This window comes from Bombina bombina, chromosome 5, assembly GCF_027579735.1.
Source record: "Bombina bombina isolate aBomBom1 chromosome 5, aBomBom1.pri, whole genome shotgun sequence".
In the NCBI taxonomy this organism is placed as follows: domain Eukaryota; kingdom Metazoa; phylum Chordata; class Amphibia; order Anura; family Bombinatoridae; genus Bombina; species Bombina bombina.
Window position 1 is genome coordinate 520900589 of NC_069503.1, and position 12266 is coordinate 520912854.

At 37.6% G+C, this 12266-nt stretch overlaps 1 protein-coding gene across 1 annotated transcript in view; it reads left to right on the forward strand.

The window, feature by feature from the left end:
* The window catches only part of KBTBD2 (kelch repeat and BTB domain containing 2), a 69313-nt gene extending 64788 nt beyond the window's left edge, over nt 1-4525 (forward strand). The window contains exon 4 of the mRNA XM_053714438.1: nt 1397-4525. Within this exon, the coding sequence (XP_053570413.1) occupies nt 1397-2933 (1537 nt within the window). The 3' untranslated portion in view covers nt 2934-4525. The remainder of the gene's footprint in view (nt 1-1396) is intronic.
* Nucleotides 4526-12266: the final 7741 nt, after the last annotated feature.

Genomic DNA, 12266 nt, shown 5'->3' on the forward strand with positions numbered 1-12266 from the left:
CTCCCTGTATTAAGAAGGACAACATAAATTATGCTTAACAGATAATTTACTTTCCTTCTGTACAGGGAGAGTCCACAGCTCCCACCCGTGTTCTCCGATGGGCGTCCCTAAATTTTAAATTGTTCTTCTGGCAACTTTTTCACCCTGATATTTCTCCTACTGTTTCTTGTTCCCTTGGTAGAATGACTGGGGGATGAGGGAAGTGGGGGAGGTATTTAAGCCTTTGGCTGGGGTGTCTTTGCCCCTCCTGGTGGCTCAGTTCAGTTTTTCCCACAAGTAAGTAATGCAGCTGTGGACTCTCCCTGTACAGAAGGAAAATAAATTATCTGGTAAGCATAATTTATGTATTTCTCTTTCCTCTCTTTCTCACCCCCTCTCTTGTTCTTCCTATTATTCTTTCCGTTATCTCTGCACACACTCTCTCCTCTGGATTCAACTCTGTCGACTCTCTCCCATCTCTTTTCCCTGCTAGCTCTCTTCTTTGTCTCTCCCTCTCTATCCCTTCTCTATCCACTCTGTCTTCATTCTCTCTCCATTATATAACTATTATCTCTCCTTTCCATTGCTTATCTATCCTTCACAATCTCTCCCTTTTCTCTCTCCTCTTACCCTTCCACCTCTCGTAATTCTCCTTTTCTCTGTCTGTTTCTCCATCAATTCTCTCTCTCATCACCCTCTTTTCTATCACTTTATCTCCTTTATTTCTTTAGCTTTTCCTTGCACTATTATTGACAGATTTGGTACAATGGAAGTCAAAAACCTAAATTTATTATCTAAATTTAAAAAAAATTAAAAAAATGTATTGTACAGTGCAGGGACATACATGCTTTTAATACCTACATGCATATTGGGGCCAGTATTCACTCTAAGGGCATTTTGTGAGCAGCCCAACAGTGAAATAATTAGAGCAATTAGCAAACACTACAATATTCAGACTGCAATGTGTGGTTTCCATATTAACTGTTTCACTGCTGGGCTGCTCACAAAACTGGCCTTAGGGAACACTGATTGGGATACAGTTACTTGTTTATAAGGTAAATTCACAAGACAATTTATCAGTAGCAAAGCAGCATTGAAAATTATGAGACCACAATAATGTAATTTCTGATGGTGAAAGCATTGCAAAGTGTTTTAGATTGTTAGAGAGCAGCTTGTTGTTTTAAGCATTTTAAGGAATAGCGTATATAGAAACTTTCGAAAGACTTACAAGCAGTAGTTGATGCTGCTCTCGCCCAAATAATCTGTTTGAAGATTAAAGTTTTTAGTTATGGCATCAAGGTAGACTGTGGTAATATATTGCTGTACCAACAATAGCCTCAATATTTGTAGTAAAGGTTTTTTATTTGTGAATATTACAAATTAAACTTTTTTTTTTTTTTTTTTTTTTTTTTTTTTTGGTTGACGATGTGTTGCATCGCTGTAGAGAATATTTAATCAAAAAAATAAATGCCAAAAACTGTGTGCGGCTGCTGAGTTTTGCTGATATGTTCAGCTGTGAGGAGCTGAAGCAAAGCGCCAAAAGAATGGTGGAGCACAAATTTACAACAGTCTACCACCAGGATGCTTTCATGCAACTGTCAAGTGAGCTTCTCATAGACCTTGTGAGTAGTGACAATCTAAACGTGGAGAAGGAGGAGACGGTGAGAGAAGCTGCAATGTCCTGGTTGGACTACAATACTGTGTCTCGCTCTCAATTCTTGTCTACTGTTCTGAGCCACCTTCGAATTGATGCTTTATCAGAGGTAATTCAGAGGGAGTGGTTTCAAGGTTTGCCACCCAATGATAAATCTGTTGTGGTGCAAGGACTCTACAAATCCATGCCTAGATTCTTTAAGCCAAGACTAGGCATGACAAAAGAAGAGATGATCATAATAATAGAAGCTGCTTCAGAACACCCAGGTAGTTCCTATTCTTCAATTTGCTACAGCCCTCAGGCAGAGAAAGTTTACAAGCTTAGTAACCCTCCCGCTGATTTACAAAAGGTTGGAACTGTGGTGACTCCAGATAATGACATTTTTATAGCAGGAGGCCAAGTTCCTTTAAAAAACACCAAAAGCAATCATAGCAAGCCAAGCAAACTCCCAGCTGCTTTCAGAACTGTGAATTATTTTTACTGGTTTGATGCCCAGCAGAATACTTGGATTCCAAAGACCCCCATGTTATCTGTTCGTACCAAGCCGTCTTTAGTGTGGTGCGATGGATACATCTATGCAATAGGAGGAGATAATGTAGGTGGGGAACTTAATAGAAGGACTGTAGAAAGATATGACTGCGAGAGGGATGAGTGGACAATGGTGAGCCCACTGCCCTGTGCATGGCAGTGGAGTGTTGCAGTAGTGATCCAAGATTGCATTTATGTAATGGCACACAACTTGACATACTGTTACATTCCAAGGTCTGGTAGTTGGGTGGAAATGGCTATGAGGCAGACCAGCAGATGTTTTGCTTCTGCAGCTGCCTTTGAAGATAAAATCTTCTACCTTGGAGGTTTGCATATTGGCAACAACTCTGGAATAAGGCTTCCATCAAACACGGTGGATGGTTCTGCCTTAACAGTTGAAGTGTATGATGTGAATAAAAACGAATGGACAATGGCGGCTAACATACCCGCCAAACGCTACTCTGATCCCTGTGTTCGGGCAGTCGTCATATCAAATTCCTTATGTGTCTTTATCAGAGAGACTCACATGAATGAAAAGGCCAAGTATGCCATCTACCAATATGACATGGACCTTGATCACTGGTTTTTGCGGCAGCATATATCAGAACGTGTTCTTTGGGATCTGGGGAAAGACTTTCGATGCACTGTTGGGAAGCTCTACCCATCATGCCTTGAAGTATCCCCCTGGAAACCTCCAACGTATCTCTTCCCAACAGATGGGTCTGATGAGTTTGATCTTGATGGAGATATGGTTACATTACCACTTGTATAGCTGGTTAGGTACCTGGGACTCAGTGTATGCACGGACCGCCGCAAGCTCTATAGAACTATACTGTTAAGAAAGTGGGCTAGGATAATATGTTTGCACCGCTTCCTTTTCAGTCCTTATTTTTATGCCCTACTTAACAAATTTGTAGCCTTTAATGCATTTATATAGGTTGATATGCTTCCATTATCAGAAATATGTGACCCAGCTAATGGAAAGAGAAAAACAAAAACATGTATGTTATACCAGCCTTAGTAACTGTTTTATCTAAAATGTTTAATTATATCCCTGTGGATTTTTTTCCTTCCTTGATCTGAAAAAGTTCACATACATGACCCATGTATTATTTCTAGTATTGTAAGAAAAATATTTTCTGAAATAATCTTCCATTTGTGCTAAATACTTCTACTTGGCAACTCTACTTGTCTACAAGACTATTAATACAAGCATGCACATTGTCCTTCATAGCATTTACTCCCTGATATCTTTCTTGCTTATATATATGTCTCCAGGGATTCAAAAAATTGCTTAGTAAAATGAGACCATTCAATTTTCTATATCTTCCAGGTTATCTTATTCAAATAAGTTTCCTTCAAAATTGCTCCTCAAAAACAGTAAATGGTCATGTCAGAGGCTGAGGCATAATTTTTATTGTATATCTTTACCATAAAAAAACAGAATATATATCAATATTTTTCTTTTAATAAAGTGTAATATTACTTATTGACCAGAGCAAACTTGACTTGGAAGTAGTAGACAAAATATGCAGGTGTCCTGCAGGTTTAATTTTTTACAAAGTGATTTTTCACCAAAGTCCCTTTTTAACACTTATCTAAATAAATACATATATATATATATTTTTTGCTAAACTCAATCTTTCCTGATGCAGGTAAAGTAGTAATTAATTTGGTAGCACACAGGACAATAATATGACTGCAGGCTCAGTCAGGCTGTGCAAGGCGCATGTGTTTCTGTTGTCAATAAACCTGTACCTTTCTGTTTTAGAATACAGGTCTTCCAAAAGGGCCTGGTAGCGTCTTTGTAGATGTAACTAGGCATCCCATCTGTTTGCCAGCCCCTCATCGTACGGGTCCCTGTGGAGCTTTAACCCCTTCACTGCTTTCTTGCAGCAAAGGGATTAAACACAGAGCCTCCACCTTCTTTAATATGGTGGTGTAGGTTCACTCATACAATAACCTGCTGCTGTCTTTCTTTCCCTATCCCCATTTGTAAAAAAAAAGTCTTAGTGCTGAATAACCAGGTCTATATCATTTATGTTAACTTAACAAGCATTTACTGTAGTGTGATTGTGTATTGGTATACCCTAGTTTAGTTTATTTTTTATGTTATGGGGAAGGGAAAAGAACTGTTCAGGAACACATTTACATGGCACTATTGTGCACAAGAGAGCAGATGCTTAGTGCTGCTCCGGCATTAATATCATCCCAGGAACCACTAGCAGTAGAGGGGCACCACAGCCAACGTAACGTGAGCACAGGTGCTTCATGAGAAACCCTACTAGCATGTTCAGCTGCATCATGTTCTGGCACTGTATTTTGAATGACCTTAATTTATTAAAAAAAAAAAAGTGTAAAACATTTTGTGGTCTTTACTTCATTATTTACTTACACAATGATGTTTTTTAGTTGCTATTTTCTTTGTTTTACATGACATCCATCCAATATTATTTTCTTATCTTTACTAATTCACAGAGTAATTCAGTATATCATGCATATATCCAAGATACATTATCATAAATCCTTTAATATAGTGGCAGTCTACCAGCCATAATATGGGATTTTTCCTTTCTTACCAGGAGGAGGCAAAACAATCCCTAATTTTGTAGAGCTTTCCTCCACCCTATCACCCCAAAATTCCACAGACATATTACGCTGTGTTTTGCCTCTTGCATGGATTAGGTGAAATTTTGAATTGCTCATGTATGTATCCTGTTTTATAGGTGTTCTCTAACTGATCTGACACCTGTTTCCTACCACACACAAAGTTCCTGCTGGACAGAAGGGTTGACAGGAGTTGAGATTTATCTGCCAAACCCCTGGTCTACAATGTGCTGCTCCTTTAAGATCCTTGGAGCTTGCACTTCGGGAGGGGCATTCTACTTAAGGGACCACTAAACACACAGTAAAAAAGCATAATCAATAAATGCATAGTAAACCGACAATGGAAAAGTACTTACTTTTAATTTCAAATAAGTAGTAGATCTTTCATCCACAATCCATTATTCATGGGAAATATCTTCCCTACCACTTGGAGGAGGCAAAGATTCCCAAACCCCAAGAGCTCTATAAAAAAAAAAAAAAATACCACCTCACACGTACCTCAGTCTTTTCTTTGCCTCCGCTTGAGGTTGTTTAAGAATGAAAATGTGCATGTGTTCTTCAGAGAAAAGGGGTTTTCAGTCTATGTTGAGGCCTGGTTCCCCTCATAGTACAGTGCATGTCAGGGGGATGCATTTGTGGTATGATTTATGATACAATGGTTTCGCCTCATGGGAAATCCTTCATAATCCCTCTGTAATCGGTTACAGGTTAGTTTTGCACTCTGTATTTTGTCTGTCAGGTTAGTGCATTTCCGCATGTTGATGTATGCACGTCGGGTTAGCACATGGCCTCTTTCATGTAATTGGCAAGAGTCCATGAGCTAGTGACGTATGGGATATACAATCCTACCAGAGGGGGCAAAGTTTCCCAAACCACAAAATGCCTATAAATACACCCCTCACCACACCCACAATTCAGTTTTACAAACTTTGCCTCCGATGGAGGTGGTGAAGTAAGTTTGTGCTAAAGATTTCTACGTTGATATGCGCTTCTCAGCATTTTGAAGCCCGTTTCCTCTCAGAGTACAGTGAATGTCAGAGGGATGTGAAGGGAGTATTACCTATTGAATGCAATGGTTTTCCTCACGGGGATCTATTTCATAGGTTCTCTGTTATCCGTCGTAGAGATTCATCTCCTACCTCCCTTTTCAGATCGACGATATACTCTCATATTCTATTACCTCTACTGATAACTGTTTCAGTACTGGTTTGGCTATCTGCTATATGTGGATGGGTGTCTTCAGCTCAGCATGTTTTTATTACTTAAGACACTCTCAGCTATGGTTTGGCACTTTATGTATTTATATAACATTTTAAATATATGTATTGTACTTTATATTTGCCGTGATTCAGGTTTCAGTATATTTCCTTTTGCAGACTGTCGGTTTCATATCTGGGAAATGCATTTTTTAGAAATTTACTTCTTACCTGGGGTGTATTTTTTTTCAATTGACTGTCATTTTTCTAAATTTCGGGCAGAATTAGGCTCGCGAGGGCGCAAAATGCTAAAGTTTGTTGCGTCATTCTTGGCGCAAGAATTTTTATCGCGAAGTTACGTTCGTTGACGCAAATTCGTCATTTCCGTCGTCTTAGTTGACGCCGGGTCCTTTCACAAGGTTGCGTCATCTAGGACGAGAGTGTCGTTTCCGGACGTTTTTCTGTTTGTTGTGCGTTATACTTGGTGCCAAATATTTTCATTATTTTAGACCCCATTCCTATTTGCCTCTTGCCTTTTTTCTATGTCAGAGAGCTATTCTGTTTGCATTTTTGCCCATTCCTGAAACTGCCATATAAGGAAATTGATAATTTTGGTTTATATGTTGTTGTTTTTTTCTCTTACATTTGCAAGATTTCTCAATCTGTTCCTGTCTCAGAATTCACTGATGGATCCCTGCAGCCTGATAACAGTTCTACCAAAGCTAAGTGCATTTCTTGTAAACTTGTGGAGATTATACCTCCAGCTGTGGTTTGTAATAGTTGTCATGTTAAACTTTTACATGCAGATAATGTATCCATCAGTAGTAGTTCATTACCTGTTGGTGTTCCCTCAACATCTAATGCACAAGATATACCTGTAAATTTAAAATAATTTATTTCTGATTCTATTCAGAAGGCTTTGCCATTCCGCCTTCTAATAAACGTAAAAGGTCTTTTAAAACTTCTCATAAGGTTGATGAAATTTCAAATGACCAGCAACATACTGAAATATCCTTCTCTGATGAAGATCTATCTGATTCAGAAGATCCTGCCTCAGATATTGACACTAATAAATCCTATTATTTATTTAAATTGAAGTATATTCGTTCTTTGTTAAAAGAAGTGTTGATTACATTGGATATGGAGGAAACTAGTCCTCTTGATATTAAAACTAGTAAACGTTTAAATTCTGTTTATAAACCTCCTGTAGTTATTCCCGAGGTGTTTCCAGTTCCTGATGCTATTTGTGATATGATTTCTAAGGAATGGAATAAGCCTGGTGGTACTTTTATTCCTTCTTCAAAGTTTAAAAAATGGTATCCTTTGCCAGAAGTTAGATTGGAGTTTTGGGAAAAGATCCCCAAAGTTGATTGGGCTATTTCTACTCTTGCTAAACGTACTACTATTCCTAAGAAAGATAGTACTTCTTTTAAAAATCCTTTAGATAGGAAACTTGAATCTTATCTAAGGAAACCTTATTTATATTCAGGTCATCTTCTTAGGCCTGCAATTTCTTTGACTGATGTTGCAGCTGCTTCATCTTTTTGGTTGGATACTTTAGCGCAACAAGTATCGGATCATGATTTGTCTAGCATTGTTAAATTGATTCAACATGCTAATAATTTAATTTGTGATGCCTTTTTTGATATTATCAAAATTGATGTTAAATCTATGTCTTTAGCTATTTTAGCTAGAAGAGCTTTGGTAAATCTAAAGCTTTTAACCGTTTTTGTTCCTTTCGTCAATAAGGAACAGAAACCTAATCCTTCCCCCAAGAAATCTGCTTCCAATTGGAAACCTTCAAATTGGAATAAATCCAAGCCATTTAAGAGATCAAAACCAGCCCCTAAGTCTGCATGAAGGTGCGGCCCTCATTCCAGCTCAGCTGGTAGGGGGCAGATAAAAAATTTTCAAAGATGTTTGGATCAATTTGGTCCAAAATCATTGGATTCAGAGTATTGTCTCTCAGGGGTACAGAATAGGATTCAGAGTAAGACCGCCTGTGAGTAGATTTTTTTTTTTTCTCACGCATTCCAGTAAACCCAGTAAAGGCTCAGGCTTTTCTGAAGTGTGTTTCAGACCTGGAGTTATCAGGGGTAATCATGCCAGTTCCGTTTCAGGAACAGGGTCTGGGGTTTTATTCAAATCTATTCAAATTCAGACCATTTTTGGATCTAAAGATTTTGAATCGATATGTAAGAGTACCAACTTTCAAAATGGTGACTATAAGGACTATAATGCCTTTTTGTTCAGCAAGGGCATTATATGTCCATAGTAGACTTACAGGATGCATATCTTCATATTTCGATTCATCCAGATCATTATCAGTTCCTGAGATTCTCTTTTCTAGACAAGCATTACCAATTTGTTGCTCTTCATTTTGGCCTAGCGACAGCTCCAAGAATCTTTTCAAAGGTTCTAGGTGCCCTACTCTCTGGTCCGTTTTTCTATCGGGATCTCAAATCATTAAATTTGAAGGTATGGAGATTCTAAGCTTAGAGCTTAGTCATAGAGGTTTCTCTGACTCAGTGATTAATACTATGTTGCAGGCTCGTAAATCTGTTTCTAGAAAGATTTATTATCGAGTTTGGAAGACTTACATTTCATGATGGTCTTTTCATAAATTTATATTGGCATTCTTTTACAATTCCTAGAATTTTACAGATTCTTCAGGATGGTTTGGATAAAGGTTTGTCTGCAAGTTCCTTGAAAGGTCAAATCTCTGCTCTTTCTGTTTTATTTCACAGAAAGATTGCTAAACTTCTTGATATTCATTGTTTTGTGCAGGCTTTGCTTCGCATCAAGCCTCTTATTAAATCAATCTCTCCTCCCTGGAGTCTTAATTTAGTTTTGAAAGCTTTGCTCCTCTGTTTGAGCCTATGCATTCTTTGGACATTTAAACTACTTTCTTGGAAAGTGTTGTTTCTTTTGGCCATCTCTTCTGCTAGAAGAGTTTCTGAATTATCCGCTCTCTTGTGAATCTCCATTTATGATTTTTCATCAGGATAAGGCGGTTTTTGTGGACTTAATTTAAATTCTTACCTAAGGTTGTGAATTCTAACAACATTAATAGAGAAATTGTTGTCCCTTCCTTGTGTCCTAATCTTAAGAATTCTTTGGAGAGATCCTTACATTCTTTGGATGTGGTAAGAGCTTTGAAATATTATGTTGAAGCTACTAAAGATTTCATGAAGACTTCTAGTATATTTTTTATATTTTCTGGTTCTAGGAAAGGTCAGAAGGCTTCAGCTGTTTCCTTGGCTTCGTGGTTAAAGTTTTTGATTCATCAAGCTTATTTGGAGTCGGGTCAAGCCCCGCCTCAGAGAATTACAGCTCATTCTACTAGATCAGTCTCTACTTCGTGGGCTTTTAAGAATGAAGCTTCAGTTGATCAGATTTGCAAAGCAGCAACTTGGTGGTCTTTGCATACATTTACTAAATTCTACCGTTTTGATGTATTTGCTTCTTCAGAAACAGTTTTTGGTAGAAAAGTTCTTCAGGCAGCTGTTTCAGTTTGATTCTTCTGCTTTTGATTTAAGTTTTTTCCTTTCATTTATTAGAATAAACTTATTTTTTTGGGTTGTGGATTAATTTTTTTTCAGCGGAAAATGGCTGTTTTTATTTTATCCCTCCCTCTCTAGTGACTCTTGCGTGGAGTTCCACATCTTGGGTATTGCTATCCCATACGTCACTAGCTCATGGACTCTTGCCAATTACATGAAAGAAAACCTAATTTATGTAAGAACTTACCTGATAAATTCATTTCTTTCATATTGGCAAGAGTCCATGAGGCCCACCCCTTTTTTCTGGTGGTTATGATTTTTTTTTGTATAAAGCACAATTATTTCCAAATTCCTTTTTTGATCCTTTTTACTCCTTTCTTTATCACCCCACTTCTTGGCTATTCGTTAAACTGAATTGTGGGTGTGGTGAGAGATGTATTTATAGGCATTTTTGAGGTTTGGGAAACTTTGCCCCTCCTGGTAGGATTGTATATCCCATTTGTCACTAGCTCATGGACTCTTGCCAATATGAAAGAAATTAATTTATCAGGTAAGTTCTTACATAAATTGTTTTTTCTCGGTTATGAGCGCATTGGCGCACTTTTTGATAGTCGTATGGAGCGTTTTTGACAGTAAATTTTTCCTACTATGCTCTACTCGGATTAGCATGCATTGTCAATGCAACCTGCTTTAGGGAGGGTATATGGTTTTATTTCCTTAAAGAGCTTTTAGGGGTTTTCTAGTATTTTTTGCATTGCTTTACTATATCCTATAATAGAGCAGCAGATTCTGTCCATAAGCTACCTTAGAAACTGAGTTTTCTAAACACCTTTCTAGAATTATTAGGTGTGCTTATTCTAAAAAGCTGAATATCTTCATTAGTTCATTTATGTGGCTCATGTTTAGATTTGTTGACTACAGACTAATCTTATACTGTTTCTTTGGGTACCAATGCACCCATTTTTGTTCATTACAGGTTAATGTTGAAATTGTGCCTTCTGTTATGATTTAGTTTATCAAGGATGCTGTCTTTGAGGCTTTGTCTTCCTGACTTTACATTAGCATATAAGGTCAGTGAGTTACTGTGGTATCTTCAGATGATGTAGTTTCTCTAGGAATGAGGATTTCTCATCTACAGTAAAACCTGATATTTCCTCTCTTGTTTAAAGTTGAATATATTTTCTTATCCTTTTCAAGAGTTCTTAGTCATTTTAGGGGTTAGTGTTTCTAAATCTTTTGATAAACTGTTGTTAATCTCCCTGAGGTTTTTCTGACCCTTTAGTCAGTTAGAATCTTTTCATAGAAGATTTTTTTTATATCTGGTCATATTCTTTCAGTCTAGCTATTTCTATTTGCTGATATCTGCTGTTTCTTCTTACTAGTTGTCCAGTCTTTCAGAGCAGTTTTCTGATGATCCTGTTAGTACAAATCCTATTAAGTTTTCTTCAGAGTGCAAATTATTTTGTAAGTGATGCTGTGTTTGATGTTATAACTAATGTCTTTAGCTATTCTTGCCAGGAGGGCTTTGTGGCCTAAATCCTGGAATACTGGAAAGAAGTTACTTAGGTCTGGTTTAGATTCTATTATTTCTACTATTTCTGGGGGTAAAAGTCTAAAAGGAAAATCAAGATGATCTAATCGTTTTTCGTTCCTTTCTTCAGAATACGAACAGAAAACTGACTCTCTGTTGTAAAACGAAGTTCCTTTTGTTCAGTCTGGAGACCTAATGCTAACTGGAACAAGTTCATCAGGGTAAGACACCCGCTTCTAAAACCACATGAAGGTGAGGACCCCGATCCAGTAGTCCTGGTAGGGGGCAGATTATCCACTTTCAGTTAGCTTTGTAGGAACAGGGGATGGGATTTTATTCTAATCTCTTTATTGTTCCAAAGAAGGAAGGCACTTTTAGACCAGTTTTGGATCTTAAGGATTCTATCTTTTCAGAATGGAAACCATCAGGACTATTCTGCCTTTTGTTCAGTAAGGTCAAGTTTATATATTCCAGTTCACTCAGAACATTACCAGTTTCTGAGGTTTGCTTTTCTGGACAAGCTTTAGCAGTTTGGTATTCCATTTGGTCTGGCTATACAGCTCCAAAAATATTTAGCAATGTTCTGGGTCCCCTTTTGTCTGTAATCAGAGCCCCAGAGTATTGTAGTGTATCCTTACTTGGACTATATCTTGGTACTAGATCTGCCTTTTCATTTAGTAGAATTTCTCACCAAACAACTATTGTGTCTTCAAAGATATGTTTGGAGGATCATTTTACCAAAGAGTTATTTTATTCCTCAGACAAAGGTTACTTTCCATTGTTTCCAAATAGACTCTGTGTCCATGAGTCTTTCTCTAACAGAACAGAGAGATGAAATTGGTATCAGCCTGTCTGAACCTTCAGTCTCTAACATTCCCTATCGTGGCTCAGTGTATAAACGTTCTAGGTCTCATTGTGATGCCTAAGCCTATCCGTCTAGCCATGACTATTTCGAGAGTGTGGGCATGAAGGAGTTAATAGCAATTAGACTCTGGTTCCCTTAAACCTTTACCTCTACAAGGACCTTAATGGACACCAAATTAACCCCCAAATCTTGCCTACACCTTCCACAGATTAACAATGCTGCCACTAACAAGTAACGTGACTTTAACCTTGTCTCAACAAGTGTGAATTAAGATATTTGAGCCCAAAGACAGAATTCATATTACTTATACAGGTTACACAGTGCCAAATTACAAAAATAGACATACAAAAGAACAAAAAATAAATGTAAATATTCAGTTCTTTAAAATAATGTGGGACGTAAA